The sequence below is a fragment of the Callorhinus ursinus genome, unplaced genomic scaffold (assembly GCF_003265705.2).
Source record: "Callorhinus ursinus isolate GAN/ISIS: 27379988/994484 unplaced genomic scaffold, GSC_fseal_2.0 scaffold21, whole genome shotgun sequence".
Lineage (NCBI taxonomy): Eukaryota > Metazoa > Chordata > Mammalia > Carnivora > Otariidae > Callorhinus > Callorhinus ursinus.
In genome coordinates, this window is record NW_027397083.1 from 21,433,744 (window position 1) to 21,452,753 (window position 19,010).

Consider the following 19,010-nt stretch of genomic DNA (forward strand, 5'->3'; position numbering starts at 1 on the left):
TCCGGGACTCCAGGATCATGACCTGAGCCGAAGGCAGTCGCTTAACCAACTGAGCCATCCAGGCGCCCTAAAAATGTTACTTTCATTGGAATTTTTTGCTACAATGACACAAGTACAGTGTTATCCTGAGATAACAAGGCTAGGGTAATTACTATTGTTGCCAAAGGAGTTGCTGTGTGGGTAACACAACCATAAAAAATAATACAAGGAATTTTAGGGTCATGATGCAGGAGACAGTAATGTTGCAAGTGAGCAGAAAACTGAGTGTAGGTCCCCTGGGACATTTGCACATGACTTTGGGAATTGGGAGAAGGCATAGAACATCATCCCAGTCTCTTAGAACACCTTTAAGAATGTTTCTGGACTTGCCAGTTGCAGCTCACACTTCCAGTTTAACAGTTTACCTTGTGGAGAAGTTATTTCCATCTGTTTTAACCTCCATTTCATTTTGCTTTCCACACTTTTTTGAAGTTTGTGATCAAAATAGGCACGATTACATTTTAAAGTAGTTGGAAACTATACATTATATTGAGAATCCAGGTAAAAAATAAAATAAAATCAGACTTAAATGAAGTTAAATATAGGTTTTTAAAGGCCAGGCTAATGGATTAGGTAATACATGTAGGTAAGAAGGCGACAGTTTGATACTAAGAATATGAAAGAGATATAGCCCTGAAAGAATCTAAATTCATATTACAGATTGTATCCTACAGCCCAGCTGTTGAGTATTAGATCCAAGTCAGCGAATGTCTCCTATCTTAGCTCAGCCTGTCCCCCAACATGGGAAACAGGAATCAAATCTAAGCCAGGTAGGTTATATGTGCTCTCTTGCTTCTGACAAGACCATTGAAATAGCAGTTAAGGATTTAATGAAGTTTAGGTGAAATTTTTCTTCCCACACTAAGCTGAACACAATGTTCCCACAGCAGAAATTGAACAGAGATTATTTGCCACTTCTAAGCTTGTGAACTGGGTCAAGTTACTTAACCTCCCTCTGCTCAGTTTCTTTGTCTATAAGGTACAGATAGCAACAGTCTCCCTCATAGTATTCTGGTGAAGACAGAATGAATTAATAGATATTAAATGCTTAGGACAGTGCATGAAACAGAGCAAGTGTTATGTAAATAGTAGCTAGTATTTATTTTACTATTTTAAAAGTGTGCAAAAAAAAAGTGGAATACTAAATGTTATCTTTGGGTAAAAAAATTAAATGTATATTTTATTTTTGCCTCTCTTGTTTTTCCTATAGTGAATATTAATTATTTTCTAATAAATGGCATTCATTTTTTTATTGAGATACAATTGACTATAACATTCTAGCCTCAGGTGTTCAACATGATTCAATATTTGTATATATTATGAAATGATCACCACAATAATTCTAGTTAACATTCATCACCATTAGTTACACATTTTTTCTTGTGATGAGAACTTTTAAGATTTACTCTCAGCAACTTTCAGATAGGCAATACAGTATTATTAAGTATAGTCACCATGCTGTATCTTACATCCCCATGACTTACTTATTTTATAACCGGAAGTTGGTTCCTTTTGACCCTCTTCACCCATTTTGCCTACCCCACCCCTAATTATTCATTTTTTAAATTTAAATTAAAAAAGAGTGAATTATGTGTTTGAAGCCCCTACCTCCTGATTCCCACCAGTCAAGCTTTTAAGATGCTTTACCTATTTATTCTTGTTTATTATTTATATATTTATAAATATATAAATATATTTATATATTTATTTATTTATAAAGTTTTAGATGTTAGGATTAGTCTACCTTTACAGAAGTAATTATACAATGAAAGGACATTTACAAATGTTGTTCATCCATTGTATAACTACTGTGGGATGTGTGATGCACCAGGTAGGAGATGGAGAGGCTCTCCTAGCTCTGGGTGGGGTGATTGGGTGCATACCACCTTCATTGATGCCTTGCATTGCCAGCGCCACTCTAAGGGATTGTGCAGTGAGGGCCTGGATATGGAGTCAAACATGCTTAGTCTCTGCTTTGTGAAGTTCACATCTTGGATTTCTTAAAATCTCTGATGTCAAGCTCATGAATTCTGTCAGTTGAGACTTTTCACTGGAACCAAATTGCATTTGACTGTTAGTTCTTTGTAGGTAGGTTACTTTCCCTCTATATTCTGCTTTGTCAGTGACGGAGCCCATCGAATCAAGCCAGCACATCTTCTCCAAATATTGGATGGGATTTCAAAAATGAATTCAGTTAGGAGAGCTGATGGGTATTTTTAAAGAATACTTCAAAATACTCTTTCATACTCTGGGAATACTTCAGGCATTTAAAGGAATTTTTTTCCATGTTAATAAAAGCATGGTAAAAAGCCCATTTTTTTTTTAATAAAACACTGTAGTTGATTTTGACATTCCAAAATGATGCTGCCATGACTATTGTAATATTTCATAAACAGTGTAACCATTTATCCAGAAGTCATCTGGAAGTCATTTAAGAGTGATTGTGAAGCTGAAGTGCCCTGAGTCAAAATGAATGATTTGCTGAGGTTTTTTTTTTTTTTTTCCCCCATTATAGTTAATGAGGTGCACTTTACAAGATGTAACCGGGTTGGCCAAATTTTATATGATGATCCAGACTGCTTGGAGTATTGGGTGGAATCATTTCCCAGCAATACATAAGAAGTGTTTATAGATACTTAAACATTTACTTATTCTTTCAACAAGCACTGAATCCTGCTCTGTGCCATGTTCTGTAGTAGGTACCAGGGGTACAGAGACAAGTAAATATGGTCTTTGTCCTTGGAGGTGACAGTCTGTATCTGTGCTAATATCATAGCCATTAGCTCTAGGTGGCTATTTAGTTTTACATTTAAAATAATTAAAATTAAATAAAAAGTCCAGCTCCTTAGTTAAACTAGCCATCTTTCAAGTACTCAGTAGCCACCTGTGGCTAGGGGCTATTGTATTCGAAGAAAGTTCAGTTGTACAACATGGGTCCGGAGAAATGTATGGACCTATCACTTGGTACAGCATGATGAAGACTGTCATAGAAGTGTGTGTAAGGTCAGTGAAAGCCTAAAGTAATACATTTACTTGAGATTCTAGGATTTGGGAAAGGCTTCCTAGAATAGCTTCAGCAGAGTCTTGAAGGACACCTGGGAATTATCAGATGGGTATAAGTGTGGGTGCTCCAGGAAGAACCTTTTAACATGTGCAGAGACATAGAGGTAGGCATTTCAGAAGTGTTAAAACACTGCTGTTTTAGTAACAGTTATTCCTAATGAAATATAAAGAAATTTGAAATATTGAAAGATGGAGAAGTATCAGTATATGAGGCCAGATCATAAAGGGACTTTTTAAGCTAAACAGTTTAGACTTAATCCTGAAGGAGCTGAATTGGATATGAGGGTGAGCAGTAGGGAGGAGACTAGTATTTTTGCCCCAAATGACTAGATGCCATTCACTGATTTTCCTCCCCCTCTCTGGGAATACAAAAACATTCAATTCAATACATACATCTGAAAATTTGGGACAGTCTCTTGATTTTTGCACCTTGGTTTCCCACTCTTTAACATGGAGCTCCTCACAGTAGTATTGTAAAGGGAAAATGGAATAATTTATGTAAAAGTGCTTTGTGGCCATAAAATGCTATGTCCATAGGAGTGAGGTAAATTTCACCAATCCTCATGAATATTACAGTCTTTCTTTTTCTTGAAGTATTTCAGGGAGAGGTTATTTTGCTTGGGAATGGAAGCTGGAATGGGTCAATATAGGTTTCTATTAGCAGTGTCAAAGGAAAGCCAGAATTCTTAGAAAATACTCAGCATCCACAGAATCTAGTCTGATGTGATGCTGGCACGGCTAATTTTGGCTTTCATTGAGACCTGCAGGGCATTGATAGGCATTTGGGGAATGGCTGAAATGTGGAGTTGTGAAAATGATTTAATTAGAAACAGCAGAGGGAATATCCAACTGCTTTTCCATAGGCTGCCACCAAAAAAGTCCATGGATGTTACTTTGAGTTTAGATGTTGCAGTAGCAGGTAGAAACCATTGCCACCTCTGGCACTTGTACAGTTTATTGCTTAATACATTCTAGAAGATGAGTATAATTCCATTTGTTTCAAAATGTACTTTGACTTTGGAAGACTCACAGTGCTAAAGTAAAACTTAGATCTCTGAGTAGATTTAAGCTCACTCGTTTTTTTCATCTGTAGGACAATTAATTCTAAATTAAGGCATTACTTTGCAAAAGAGGACTAGTGAATAATTTGAACAGGGAGATTTCGAATCAGATACAAACAGTGGATCAAAACTAAATAGTTTAATTTAGCCAAAACTTAAATATAGAACATGGATACACACACACGTACATAACATTTCAGACTTATAAAATGTTGCAAGCATAAAGAATTTTCACACATACCGTTTAGTCAGATTCCCCAGATGTTAATATTCTCTTTCCATATACATGCACATGATAGGAGATCTAAAGTGTATGTACATTTTTTCCCTGAACCAGTTGAGAGTAAGTTGCAGTCATAATTCCCCTTTACCACTAAACACTGCATTGTTCTTCCAAACACAAAGATACTCATTTAGATAACTGCAGTACAGTTGCCAAACTCAGAAAAATAGTGTTGATGTATATTATTGTCTGATCTGTAATTCTCATTCAAATTTGACAGCTGTTCCATAGATAATTCTCTATAGCAAAAGAAAAATAAAATTCTGGTCCAGCATACAGTCTAGAACCACAAGTTGTATCTGGTTGCTGTGTCTTGATAATTTATTTTAAATTTCAAAGACTGTTTTTTTTCCCCAGAGAATGTAAAAGAGTTTCTCAGTTCCTCTGGTGATGTTTGATAGTTAAAAATACTCTATTCTTAGGGGCATTCTCTTGCCCTTTCTAGTGCTCTGTTGAGATGATTTGGTAGCAAAGATCACTGCCCTTACTGTTCGGAAGTACACAGTGAGTTCACAGAGGGACATGGCTTGTCTGGTTCATCTTAATTTCTATGTGTCATTTGGAAAGCTGTCAGATTAAGGAGTAAGGGTGGAAAAAGAAAAATGAGAAGAGAACTTGTACTAATTGAACCTGCTATGTATTGGATAACCCTCTCCCCGAATAGACATTGTTTTGTTTTAATTCATAAAATGCTGAACTACATATTCAGTCCCGTTTTGCTGATGAGGAAGCTGAGGTTTTCCTCAGATAGGTTAAGTAACTTGCCCGAGGTTACATAGCATGTTATTAATGGACCTGGCTTTCATCCCAGGCTATGCCCCTGTAGATGTGGAGAGGATGGGGAAAGACTTGTAAGACAATTTGTTAATTCAACAAACTTTGTTAGGTAAAACTCTATGTTCAGTGTTGAATTAAATGGGATCCTTGCCTTCAAGACAGATGGGTGGTGTATTAGAGTTTGGAGAGTTCAAAAGAGAAAGAAATTTCTACTCATTAAGAAAGAGTAGGGAAGACCTCATCCAAGAGTTAGTATTTCTGGAGAGTCTTGAGGGATGGTAGGAGTTAATTCATAAGGAGATGTGGAAGAAGGAGCATGAGAAAAGATATAAAGACTGGTACAGGTGTTCGGAATGATGTGGTGTTTGGTTTTGTTGTAGTGCTGAGTTCCTGAAAGGAAGTTATAGGAAAGAAACCTAGAAAGGAGTTTGGGGCCAGACTGAAGCTCCAGTCTTGTGCCTCTTTCCTGGCAGATGAATGAGGAGTTTCTACTTTTGAGTGACTATTGAAGTTTTTTGAGCTAAGAAATGACTTGACCAGATATGACCTTAGGTGAAGGTAATCTCATCGTAGACAGTAGGATGTTTGTGATTGAGACAGTACAGGGAGACAAATGAAGATGCTGATGGCAATAGTCCAGGTGAGAATTATGGGAATCTGAACTAGGGCAGATGAGAGGCAATAAGAGAGAGGAGGGAACCTCTGCAAAAGATGCATGGAAGTGGAATCAAGAGGATGTCTCAGCTAGTGTGATGGGGGTGACATCTGTAACACTTTCATTTAGGAGTACCAGAAGTCTGGTGTGCTTTGATAAGGATGCAGACATATAGACAATACAGAAAGAGAAATTGTTTTGGGAGAGAAGCTATTATTCTTGAATATACATGTAGAATTTAGATGGGATATGAGTAGGGGTCTCTGGAAATTTAGGCGTGGAGTCCAGGATAGAGATTCATGGGTATAGATTATAGAATTAGAGTACTATGGGTCTATATTTGGGAGTCCTTTATTTTAAGGTGATTACTGGAAACACGAGATGAAAAGAGCTTGCCGAGAGAGAGGGCAAAAGAAAAGGGAAGGAAGCCAAAGACAACTCCTTGGGAAACCCTTGAATCTGGGTGTGGGAAGAAGACCAAGTGCCAGAGGAGCAGGAGAACTAGGGCAGAACTGTGCCCCAGGAGCTGTGGGAGGAGAGATTTGTCACAAGAAATGAAAGATCAACATTGACAGGCTGGAGAAAGGTACCTGTGGCCAGATATTGAGAAAAGGCCTTGCATTTAAGTTTTTTAAAGAATCATTTCAGTGGAGTTGTGAGATTGACTTTGGGGTCAAGAAGTGGATCAAGAGGCTGGCCTGTGGGGACTGCTGTAGGTGGTTTCTGGTTTGGGGAGAGTAGCTAAAGCTTTGAATATGTACTGTATTTGACGGGAGTCCCTAGGGATTAAGAGACAGAAACTCAGCTGAGGCATAATAGAGGATTTATTGTTTCATGTAGAACTAGAAAGTCCTGAGGTGGAGTTGACTTCAGATGGTACTCGATTTAAACGTTATGAGGGTTTTCTCATGCCCTCCATTTCTTAACTTTGATTGTCTCTAATGTTGTATTTTGGCTTCATTCTTTCCTGTTGCATACAGCCTGTCTCCATATGATGGGAAATCAAGCCTTTGGTAGCCCCGAGCACATCTTTGCATCTTGAGATCCCAAATGAGTATCTAAAGTCTTCCTCGCTGCTTTCAGCAGAAAACTCTTGAGGAGGACTTTGGTTAGCCAGACTTACCTCATGTGCTTGTCCTTGAACCAGTTACTTTGTTTGGGATGGCATGGTCCAATCTGGCCTATGAATTCATCCCCACCCACTGGGACTACAGGTGGACAATCCCCCTGAAAGGAAGCAGAAGGAGGAAGAAAGACTGGCAGAAAGAAACCATAGTTATCTCGGCCCATTAGAGTCTAGTAACTAGACATATTGTAGGGAATGGTTGTTTAATGGAGTCAATCTGAAATGAACAAAGGATCAATGAAGAATATAGAAAGGTCTCAGTTAAAGCCTAGGTAATATTTATAGTGGAACCAACGGGTTCTGTAACTTTGTCTTGTACATTGAAGTTTAGAAGTAGAGGTGATGGGGCGCCTGGGTGGCTCAGTTGGTTAAGCGACTGCCTTTCGGGATTGAGTCCCACATCAGGCTCCCTGCTCAGCAGGGAGTCTGCTTCTCCCTCTGACCCTCCCCGCTCTCATGCTCTCTCTCTCTCTCTCTCTCTCTCAAATAAATAAATAAATAAATAAAATCTTTAAAAAAAAAAAGTAGAGGTGATGAAACATGGGGTGTACTCACATTTTGGGTTTGATAAGTCAGGTACTCAGGGGAAATCAAGCAGGAGAATCAAGCAGTTCATTGTTAAAAGGTTTGACATGGGATTCAGAAAGTGTAGACAAGCAACTGAAACCACAGTTTGCTGGTTTATTTATGTATTTTAATCAAAGCTTATTATTTGTTCTTTGACTAAAAATAGTAGTGACTTCAAGTAAGTGAATATGTATTTGCCTTTCTACTAGCATAATATAATTTCCAGCGAGGAAATAGGCTAAGTCATTTCTTCCATGTATTGTCCATTCTTCGCCAGTCCATGCTTGTTTAACATAGTATTATATGCTTTAGTAGAACCTTTAATTCGAAATTTGTTTATTATTTTTCCCTAATAGGTATTTTCACTACCTCTTAGTTCAGACTATATGTTTATATCAAAGAAGATAATGTTGGAGGTGCTAAAAAGTCTGTATCACAGACACACTTAACTTTTTAAGAAAATGATCATAAAATTAAAGTATACCCGATTTTTAAAATCTGGATGCCTAGAAAGATAAGGTAGATAACAGAAGAAAAAGTAAGCACCCATTATCTCAAACAACAATGGCTTAAATATGTAAGGTGCATGTGCGCGCGCGCACACACACACACACGTATCTAGGGAACTATTATGGTACATCACAAAGTCAGCAGGGATGTAGGATCTGATACTCTGCACTTCTCATTGTATAGCTACCACGTCAAGATCACAAAATAACCATCTACGTAAGCTGTAGCCATCATGACCCAGTTTTCGACAACAGGAAAGATGGAGGAGGAAAGAAAGAGGGGGATATTTCCCAGTAGTCAGCTTCAAGAAGCCATCTTAAGCCTCGCATATAATACTTCTGCTCACACCTCATTGTCTAGAACTTAGTTACATGGGCACACTTAACAATGGGATGCTGGGAAGTATGGCTTTTGAACTGGGCATATTGTTGTCTAGACCAAAATCAGGGTTCTGTTACTAGGTAAGAAGGGAAGAATGGTTATTGGTTGGGCAATTAGTTAAAGTACTTCTGGCTGCAAGAAACCAATTCAAAGTAGTTTCAACAGTAAGGGAATGTATTGTCTTGCATAACGAAAAGACCTGCATATGGTAGAACTCTTCTAGGGTTGGTTAATGGAGTTAGGTTACATCCTCAAGAACCCAGTTTGTCTCGTCTTCCTACTCTGCTCCTCTGGTAAGGGTAGCACCATGGTTGCAGTACTTCACATAGTATATTTAGACATGATAGCATCCAGAAAGAGAAGAGAGTCATCCCTTCTACTGCATCCCATTTAGGAAGAAAGCTACCTTTCCCAGAAACCCCCAGCAGACTTCCTGTAACCAGAGCTGGACTCACAGGTCCAGCTCTAAACCAAGTCACTGGAATGGGATCAGTATGATTGGTTAAAACCAATCAAGATTTACTCATGGAGCTGCGTCATGTGAAGGATGTGATATTTGAACAAACCAGGCTCTGCCAGGAAGGCATGAATGAGTATTTGATAAGTGTGGTTCCTCTCTCTCCTCTTCACACCTTACCCATTCCATACGGGTCCATTTTGGGCCCTTTCTGCCATCGGAAGCCTTCCCTGGTCTTTCTTTTCCAAGTTCCTCTTGCACTTTCTTTGTTCCTCTCCACGAAGTGCTGGCTTGAGTGCCCTGTTATTTTGTGCTCAAGATGTATCAATGTGCACTTGCGTCTCCAGCTCCTCTGACTTTTCTCTAAGGGCAGGGCCTGTTGTTACACACTTCCGTATCACCTGGTGAAGGTAACCACATTTTTGAGCTTGAAATTGAGGGAGGAACATTAGAACAAAGGACTTTTTCTTACTTTGAGTTTATTGATGTCAGAAACTATATCAGACTATGTAAAAACTAAATTCCACTAAAGTTTTATGTTTAATGAATTATCCTTATTTAAAAGAAATGAAATGAGAAGTGTCTTGGGAAAACTCAGTACTTATTTTGCCAAACCTATGGTACTTGGCCTGTAGTCGAAAGTCAATATTTGCGGGTAGATGTGAGTTGTAAAACTTTTTAAAAGCTATAACATATTTTCTCATATGGGTGGATATTGCATGTGTTTATTGCCAGAGGTTGTCAGGATAATTCTGCTCAGGAAATGTGACCATTGCCAGGGTTTTATTGCTTTACCTATGATATATGTAGGTATATTCAAATAGATATATGAAATAATTTTCCTCTTCTCTGTGAAGGAAATCTACTTTAAAAACCTTGGGAATTTCTCTAATAAGGGTTCTTATTACATGCATGTCCTTAAAACATTCAATTTTTACGTGCACTTACATAAAATTATATGAAGATGTAAAACTCTTCCTGGCATGTGAAGAAATAGGGTGAGTAAAACACTGTCAGATGAAGTTTATTTAACCTTAATAGGAAAAATGTCCAAAGGGAGCTATTTAGTTATTAGCCCTTCTGTTTACTAAGAAAATAACTACATCCTTTGGTTCTCTTAAAGCCATTCATAGAAAATACACAAAACAACATTGTTCTGTTTCTGGAATTTACATTATTTTACCTTATTTATCTTGTTTTATTTCTAGGATTTACATTTTTAGCTGTGGTATAGGACCTTGGGCAAGGCACAAAGGGAACAGAGGCACTTTGTTCGGTTTAAAAAAAACAATAGGGAGATGGTGATAATGAGGGCCAGTATAGTAGGATAATGAAAATGAAGAGGTGCTACAGTTATGCTGCTTTTTGTCAATACACACACATATATATGTATATATATATATTTAAAGATTTATTTATTTATTTTGTATATATAGAGAGAGAGCACACAGGAGGGGCAGAGCCGGGAGGGAGAGGGAGAGACTCAAGCAGACTCCCCACTGAGCACGGAGCCTGACAGAGGGCTCGAGCTCATGACCCTAAGATCATGACTTGAGCCAAAACCAAGAGTTGAACGTTCAACAGACTGAGCCACCCAGGCGCCCCAACTTTTTGGCAATATATATTGATACTAAATATCCATCCCTGGAAACCAGTGCACCTCTTGAGGTCTTTATTTTTCACAGGAGGCAGCAGAGTTCCAAGCACATAGTAGGACCTTAATACATAAATAAATATATGGTTGAGGACTTCTATTAGAGGTATGTGTTGCAGCGTTTTTTGCTTTTACTTTAAAATGGTTGCCAACATTTTAGAACCTGCGGATTTCAAATTACATGTATTAAGAGAATGCCACTCACCTCCCGTTAGACGGTTTCCTGTGGCCATACTTGCCCAGTTCAGTTTTGATGCATGTAGCATGATGCTGTGCTGACCCACCTGCATGAGAGAATTTAATGGAGCAGGAGAGGCAGCCTGGACGTGTTTGGGTGCGATCTGTGATAGTTCCTATGTGTGGCTTCAAATGAAGATCTGTCAGGTGGGGAAATGTAGGTGTAGAAAGAAGTGGTGAGGGAGGAGAGAAGACATTGTGGAAGGGGTAGATGAATATAGCTCAGAAGGGAAGGGTGGTGTGCCAAGTACTTCTATGTCAGACCTTGACAGCGTAGGGGAGCCCATCTGGTAACCACCTCTGCAGAAGGAAGGCAGGCACACGAATGGACGGGGGGCTTTGTCCTCTACCCCCAACCTCTCCGTAGTATGCTAGAGAAATCGTTCGTGTGCACAGGTGCTTCCGGCTTGGGCCCGATGCTGCAGTTCCTTCAGCTCCTGCTTTCTCCATGCCAGGCTCCCCACGACAGCTGCTGGAAGCTACTGAACCCTCGTCTGCCCTCCTCCCGGCTTGGTACATATGTCTAGTCAGGGTGTGGATTGTAGTTCTGAGTCCCCTGGTTCTTGGCCAGAATTCCAGCCAAATGGCTACAATGAAATTTCTGTAATAGGCCAGAAGAAACCTAAATCCAGGCCTTTCTTAGAGAAGTAACACCAACTGTTTTATTATGTTTCACACTTGCCTCTCTTGTTTCTTAAAATTGCTTCCCAAGTGAAGAAATCCCAATCTAATTCAGCACATTTCATGAAAGCATGCACCCTCTGGCGCGAATTACATACTGAAATGTGGCTTACTTGTTCATACCCACCATTGACCAGTGCCCGTATAACCAGCGCTGTTCCTGCTTCCCCCTTCTGGGACGGATGGCAGATCGAAAATATCATGTAGCATATGCATTAAGAAGAGAGGATATAATTCAAAACTCTAGCTTCCCCGGAAAGAGCCGCTAATGTGAATCCATGGACCTTATGAATAATAAATGTGCACACAACAGATTCATAAAGACATTACACACTGAGCCACTTGTATCCTGTTTCCTGGAAGTGTTCCAGATCCAGTGGGAGAGCGGAAGTCTAATGGCTTGCCCTTTCCCTCTCCTCCACCCGCTCTCTGTCTCTCCCCTCCCTGTCTTTGCACTCTCTGCTTTTGAGACTGTTGTAACAAGCAGAATAAATAGGAGTTGCCTTGAGGTAGACTGTGTCCCCATTTGAAGTCCTGCTAGACTTGTTTTAATTTTGTGTGATCATGTGCACAACCCAGAGTGTGTTGAGATAATACTGTTGACCAGTGGATTGGTGTTCCCGTGTTTAAGGTCCACCCCCTACCCTTCCCTAAGAAAATGTACTCCCGGCAGATGTTAAGAAAGAAAATTGTTGCCATAGCTCTTTAAGATCTAGCCAAGTAGTTCTTTCTTGTCAGGAGAGTGAAGGGCAGTAGGGGAGCAGAAATGAAACAAGAGGAGAAAACATGCAGAAAAGAGAAGATAAACAGGAAGCTTTCCCCACTCTTTTAGTAGCAGTCAAATCCAGACTCCTACCAGGGCTTCGCTGAGGCATTACAGCAAATACCAAGTGTCTGCTATACGTAAGGTCCCATGCGAGAAAATACAAAATGAATATGACTTGGTCTCTGCCCATAAGGGACATATCATACAACTTAAGGAGATGTGACAAGTTTGTAGTAACTAGAGGCAAAAGAAGATGTGCCTGATGAGAGCTTTGTCTAAGTACCAGTGGAATCAAAGGAAGCTGATACCATGATGGTTTCATGTTTGTGGTAGTATCCAACTTGGACAATAATGATGAGTAATGTTTCACTTGGCAGAGACTGGAGTCAGGGTATTTCAGGTGAAGGAAGTGTTATGAGCAAAGAGTCAGAGGTGGAAAAGCACGGTGTGCTAAACTGTAGGACACAGGGAACGTTGCAGAATCAGCTAAGAAAGGAAGAGAGGATCCGTAGTGAAGTTCCAGCTAAGTCAGCAGGGGAAAAAAGCCTTTGGGAAAATGCTCAGAGTTGTGCTTTTTTAAGATTTAGCTCTTACAGTATTACAATTAGGTGGTTGAGGCAGGAGTCTTGTGGAGGTTCATGGCAGTAAGCCAGTGGAAGGTGGAGGGGAATTGAGGGCTTAAGCTCAGGTGACAGCAGGAAGAGCAAAAGAGTGAATGGGTTGAAACCTTGCAAGGAGGCTCTTGGTCTTTGGAGACAGGAGCTACAGGGTATAGATGAGAAAGAAGTGATGCCTGGGACCCTGTACCCTTAGCACACAGAAAATTATACCATGTTCACCTTTCTGTTCTTACACTAATGATTATTTCCCCCTTAGGTCTTCACAGCCATTGGAAGAATAGTAATAGTAGATATCTATATATCCTCATTTAGCAAAATAAAAAGGTTTTCTGGGGCCAGCCAGTACATCCTCATGATGTGAGACTTTGAGAAAACTGTTGGGTCTAGCACAGACAAACCCAGGTATAGAATTGGAAGTGGCTGGTCTTTGCTAGTAGAGGACAATTGGGGACCCTTCCTCAGGACCAGCCACCTCTTTTCCATGAGAGATGCATTAAAAGAAGCACAACCAAGAATACTCTATGTCCTAAGTAAAGTCCCAGTGAGTTTAGGGCTTGCCCTCACCCTGGGAGCACTCAGGGATCCCATCCTTACCCCCTTTCCCATTGCTGTGGGAAGGATGGCACTGTTGGTCTGTTGGAAATTCCTCCATAAACAGGAAGCTTTCCCCACTCTTTTAGGGGCACCTGATTATTAGGAGCAGTTCTGAGCTCCTAATGCTATCGTCCCGGCTTGTGAGCTCCAGTCTACTGGGGGGGAGCTGTTGATACTCAAAACAAGGCTATTGCCCAAGTCCACTCTGTTCCACCTCTCTGGGAATTATTTCCCAACCTCTTGGTGACACACCAGAGGCATTGACGTGAATAAGCATTGAAGCTAGCCAGGCAAGAACTGGAATGCTGGCTCCTCCATTTCCCTTCGGTGTGCCTTATGCCACACAGCCTCTCAGGGACTCAGAGAAGCGGGGCCGTAGCAACGAGATGATTAAAATGGAAGAATGTCTGTAAACCATGTATCTCGGTGCCTGCAACTACTGTGAGCTCATTACATAGGTTTCTTTTCTTTCAGAGTTTTTGGAACTTTGTCCCTGACCCTGTTACTTATTCACTTTGCTCTCTTCCAGATCTGAGGTTTTGGATGTGAAGCATCCCCAGCATCTCCAATAAGAAATACAGACTCATGTAGGAAGCAAAATGGGATGAGACTTTAGGTCATGCGATTGCTGGATCTGTAGAGCCTTTTCCAAGCTGTTGTGTTTATTAGTCATGAACACAGCAGCTTGGGAAGCATGGGTTGATGCATTCCTAAAGGCTCCACGTGATATGTTTATTCTAGTAAGAAACGAAATAATTGTAGTAGTGTACGATAGTGTGCCTTCTTACTCTGCATTATCACCATCTGCTGCATCCTCCACGTGTTTATTTCTCCAGATAGTGGGCTTGTATTTCAGGAGAAATTGCATGCTGAGAGCTCATTTGGTTATTTCTGTGAACAATAGGTAGTAGAGAAAGAGAGGATACTTTTTGAAGTTAGGTTACTTTAGTTTTCCCTTGGCTTATAAAGGGGGCAGAGATTTGGGAAAAGGCAGCAAATATCTTGGCTAATGTGGTTAAACACTCTCTTCTGTTGACAAGTATAGGTAATCAGGCGCTCTGCATTTTGCCATTTCCTTTGTTATTTTATAAAATACTCTTCTTTCATGAGCCCTAGTATAATAAATTGAACTCCTCAAGGAAAGCCCATAGATATGGGGACATTAAAAACTAATATTAGAGACAAAAAATTAAGAATCCTACAACAAGGGATGCCTGGGTGGCTCAGTCGGTTAAGCGTCTGCCTTCGGCTCAGGTCATGATCGCAGGGTCCTGGGATCGAGCTCCACATCGGGCTTCGTGCTTAGCGGGGAGTCTGCTTCTCCCTCTGCCTGCCACTCCCCCTGCTTGTGCTCTCTCTCTCTCTCTCTGACAAATAAATAAATTAAAAAAAAAAAAATCCTACAACAATTTCAGTCTGTTTATAGTGTTTGTCTTTTAGTAGACCTGAGCTTTTTTTTTTTAATCCTTCTTTTTTAAAAGATTTTAAGTAATCTCTACGTCCAATGTGGGGCTCAAACTTACAACCCTGAGATCAAGAGTTGTTTGCCCTTCCAACTGAGCCAGCCAGGTACCTCCCGCTTTTTTAAGATTTTATTTTTGAGTAATCTCTACACCCATCACGGGCCTAGAACTTATAACCCAGAGATCAAGAATCACATGCTCTACCGACTGAACCAGCCAGGCACCCCAGACTTTAAGGCACATCTTTCAGATAACTTGGAAGAACAGTCATAGTCACCTGATTACTTGCAGCCCTGGAGGGGAGAAGGCTATTGCCCCTTTTGGTGGAATTCGATTTTTTTTTTTTTAACAATTTGATTTTTTAAAATGTGATCTTTTAAACACTCCCATTTCAGCTGTCAGCATTATCAACTGAATCTTAGTGAATCTGGCATAGAAAGTCCCCTGAGAGAGCTTGCACCAAGCCTGCACTAAGGTAGACTGTGGGATGCTATGGCATTGGAATGGCGGGCATTTTTGAGGGGGAAATTCTGAGAAATAAGTTTCTGACTAATGAGTTGACACGTTGGTGGGTAATAACAGAAGTGTGAGATGCATGCCCTGTTCTGGGCACTGTTTGTACTTGACCTACAAGACTAATGTGCAAGAAACAACTAATAGAATGTAGCTTGTGTTTAATTACGAGTTCTAGGAATTTACACATGAGGCATGTTCATGAGAACTGAAGTCTTCATGGAAGTAACACTGGAGTTGAGTATTCAAGGAGCGAAGGTGAGGTTGTGAGGTGAAGCATTTAAAGACAAGCGGTGACACTGACTAGTCTAGAACCTAGAGGATTGCTAAGGAGAAATAGTTTTAAATATTTTTAACCCTCAGGAGGTATTAAAACTGTCTTTTCCAATCCCTCATTTTACATATGGTGAACCCTAGGAGGTAAAAGGCCAAGAGACTAGTGGTACAAAGTAAGCTATTTTGAGGCTGGATTTTGGGAAGGCTTGAAAGGTGCTAGGGTGCCTTGTGAGATCAAAGTGTGTGGTGAGAGGCTTTTTAGGAGGAATTTCATTTAGGGGCATAAACCCTGTGTTACACCTGTGGTGTTGCCTGAGAAGTCAGTGTTGTGATCCTTGCTACTGAAGAAATAATTCTATATACTCATTCTTGGTTTCTGAGTCCTCTGGTTCTCCACCCGCATCCCGCATCCCCCCGCCCCGCCCTGCCCATACACACCTTCAGGGCACATTTCTGTGTTAATGCTAGGTAAGGATCCTATATTGTCCTTTCCAGGGCTATTTGCATTTTAACTGGGACAAAGAGTTCCAGAGAAAATAATGCATCTGAATGGTAGAGTTTCAGACCTCAGTGACTTCAAATGAAGGAGCTTTCCTTGTGTCCCTAAAATCAGGGTGTATAAGAGGAGCGTATTGGAAAGTGGGATGGGGGCGGAAGTGTAAGAAGAGATGTGCTATGCCTGGCGCTTAGTAGACACTCCTATTTGTTCATGAATGAATGAAACTTTTTAGTGAATTAGTGAATTGATGAATAAGGCTCCGGGGTGCAGGGTACTTGCAGAGAGAAGAGAAAGGAATGAAAAAAGAACCTTTAAAGGAGGAATTAATATGACTTGATGACTGTGTGATCCTAAGAAACAAGGAGGGAGAGAGCATTAAAAAAAAATTACAGATAAAAAATCTTGTTGCTTGAGAGAGTACCCCTCGTGAAACCAGGAAACTGGGACAGTCCTGTGCTTAACATATGGGCACACAACTGTCATTTCTAAGTCAGTGCTTGGAAACCTTCCTTCAGTTCACCTGTTTGTATGTATGTGTGTGTGTGTATGCATATATATACACATGTGTATGTATGTGTGTGTATATACACACACATGCCTTTGCTTGGAAAATTATGCTTACAGTGACTTTCACTTTTTGCTTCCCTTTTGCACAGAAAATGCCGCCCTTGGTAATGGAGAGATAACAGGCTGACTTGCCTCCAGAAGGCATTCCTCCTTAACAGACTGGTTTGCTCTGATCGGTATAAACACTCCTGCCTGCTGACCAGTGGTCTGTATTTATGAGGCACTTGGAAAACACTGCAAGCTGCAGAGAGTGACCATGAATAGCAAACTTAATTTGGTTTAATGTGTTTTGGCTTGCTTGACCTCACCAGAATAAAAATGTGCCTGTTTGAATTATTGTATTGGGAGTTTAAAAAAAAATTCTAGAGACATTTATCTCATTGGAAGAATCTTGGGATCGCTTTAGCAAAGGTTTAAGTCCATGTTTAATGTCAGATAGACTTGAGAAATGTTTAACATAGAGCCTTAATCACAGATTAGTTTATTGTGAGTTCTGAATTTTTAAGAGCCTAAATTACCTTTTTTTTTTTTCTTCTTGCTACTTTTTCCCCCCTAGACGATTGGCTGGCAACGACCTTTCTTTTATCCACCCAAAGGCCTTGTCTGGGTTGAAAGAACTCAAAGTTCTGTAAGTAATGCAATTTTAGAGTTTCACAGCTGGCTGTGTATTTTCTTTTTGCATAGTCAACATGCTTGGAGCTAGGGTAAGCACAGTTTCTTTTAGTTCAGGATTAAAAAGATTTAAGGAGTGGCCAATGGGTAGTGTGGGAGGCGAGGGTTGATTTAGGCAACCTTGGGTCTAGATAACAAAAGTTAAAACTCTAAATAATAGGTGTTCTGACCTTCAGTGCATTACAGTTGAATGTATTAGGCTTTTTGTCGGGCTAATGGATTGAATCAAAATCATATTTAAGCTTTATTGGTAGAGTTTTGTTTCTACTTATTGTATAGCCGTAAAAACTTTGAATTAGCTGACCCTAAAGGGGAAAAAAGGCTTACAAAAGCTCAAAATGTTAATATCATTTTAAAGCTAAAAGGAATTAAGATGCCTATAATTTACAGAATCTGTGGGGGACCAGGAAGTAAATTCCTGGCAGTGGTTTAGGGGTTTGGACTATGGCAGATTAGGGAACAGGTAAACTGACTGCCAGCCCCATTTCTGCCAGTACTTTGCTGGGTAACCCTCTGCAAGTCACCAGACTTCTCTGGTTCAGGGAGTTCTACGTGGCTTTTACCACTTCATTCTGTGGTTATGATTCATGTCGAGAAGTCATTTTATTAATATGACTAGAAATGGCTTCAGGCAAAAATAATAAAGATTTCATTTTTAGTATTGATCTATGCCTCTCTTCTACAGCTCCTTTTCTGCTCTGGCCCTCCATTCACTGAGGGCATGTCCGTGCTCCGTAAGAGCCCAGGGTCTGCTGTCTTCTTGGAAGAATTGCCTTGACCTAATGCCCATATTTCTAGGCTCTGCTTTATTCCAATTTGAAAAGGCACTAGGGATTCCAACAGGTTTGCTTGTTATACCTCTCAGTTAACTTGCTGTGCTTCCTAATTAACATTAACAGTCCCTAGGGTGATGAACATTAATTAGGGTGCCTTAATTCCTGAGAGTGAAACACCCCTGGAAATGTGTATTGCCAGGAGGTCTGTGTGACGAGATGGCTTAGGGATAGCAGCTTAGGTTTCATTTCTGGATTTATAGCAAATGCTCCTTGCTTTTTTGCAGTTTTCTTTCCTTGGGTGCTCTCCACCTTGATCTCTCCCCCTTTTCTGCCATTGGAAATATTTTTTGGATAGAAATGGCTCTGAATTCTTCTAAGAAAAAATAGTAACAAGTGCTTGTTATTCACTAACCAAAAATTTCCTTCCAGAACCCTGCAAAACAATCAGTTGAAAACAGTACCCAGTGAAGCCATTCGAGGACTGAGTGCTTTGCAGTCTTTGTAAGTAGCTTTTTGGTTTTCTGTATTCTTGAATCATTAGTAGACCACTCTGGCTGCTAAAAGTGTAAAGAACTGGAATCCCAGGAAAAGGGGAGATTTAATCTCTCATCTGGGATAAATTGGAGATGGCCAGGTGCTGTTATCAAAATGCCCTTCGGTGAGAGAGAAGGAGGTGGTTCAGTTTACTCCCTCTCTTGTCTCAGATGCTGGGAGAAAAGTCACAAGCATACACGGCTAGGTATAATTCCAGGAGCTTTTATATGGCAGGTGAT

The 19,010-nt window shown here is 40.3% G+C and overlaps 1 protein-coding gene across 2 annotated transcripts in view; it reads left to right on the plus strand.

Moving 5' to 3' along the window:
• LGR4 (leucine rich repeat containing G protein-coupled receptor 4) overlaps positions 1 to 19,010 on the plus strand; it is a 105,237-nt gene that overhangs the window by 60,308 nt on the left and 25,919 nt on the right. For both annotated transcript variants that reach the window (XM_025879176.2, XM_073904832.1), the window contains 2 exons: positions 17,346 to 17,417; positions 18,667 to 18,738. In XM_025879176.2, coding sequence (XP_025734961.1) covers positions 17,346 to 17,417; positions 18,667 to 18,738 — 144 coding nt within the window. The remainder of the gene's footprint in view (positions 1 to 17,345; positions 17,418 to 18,666; positions 18,739 to 19,010) is intronic.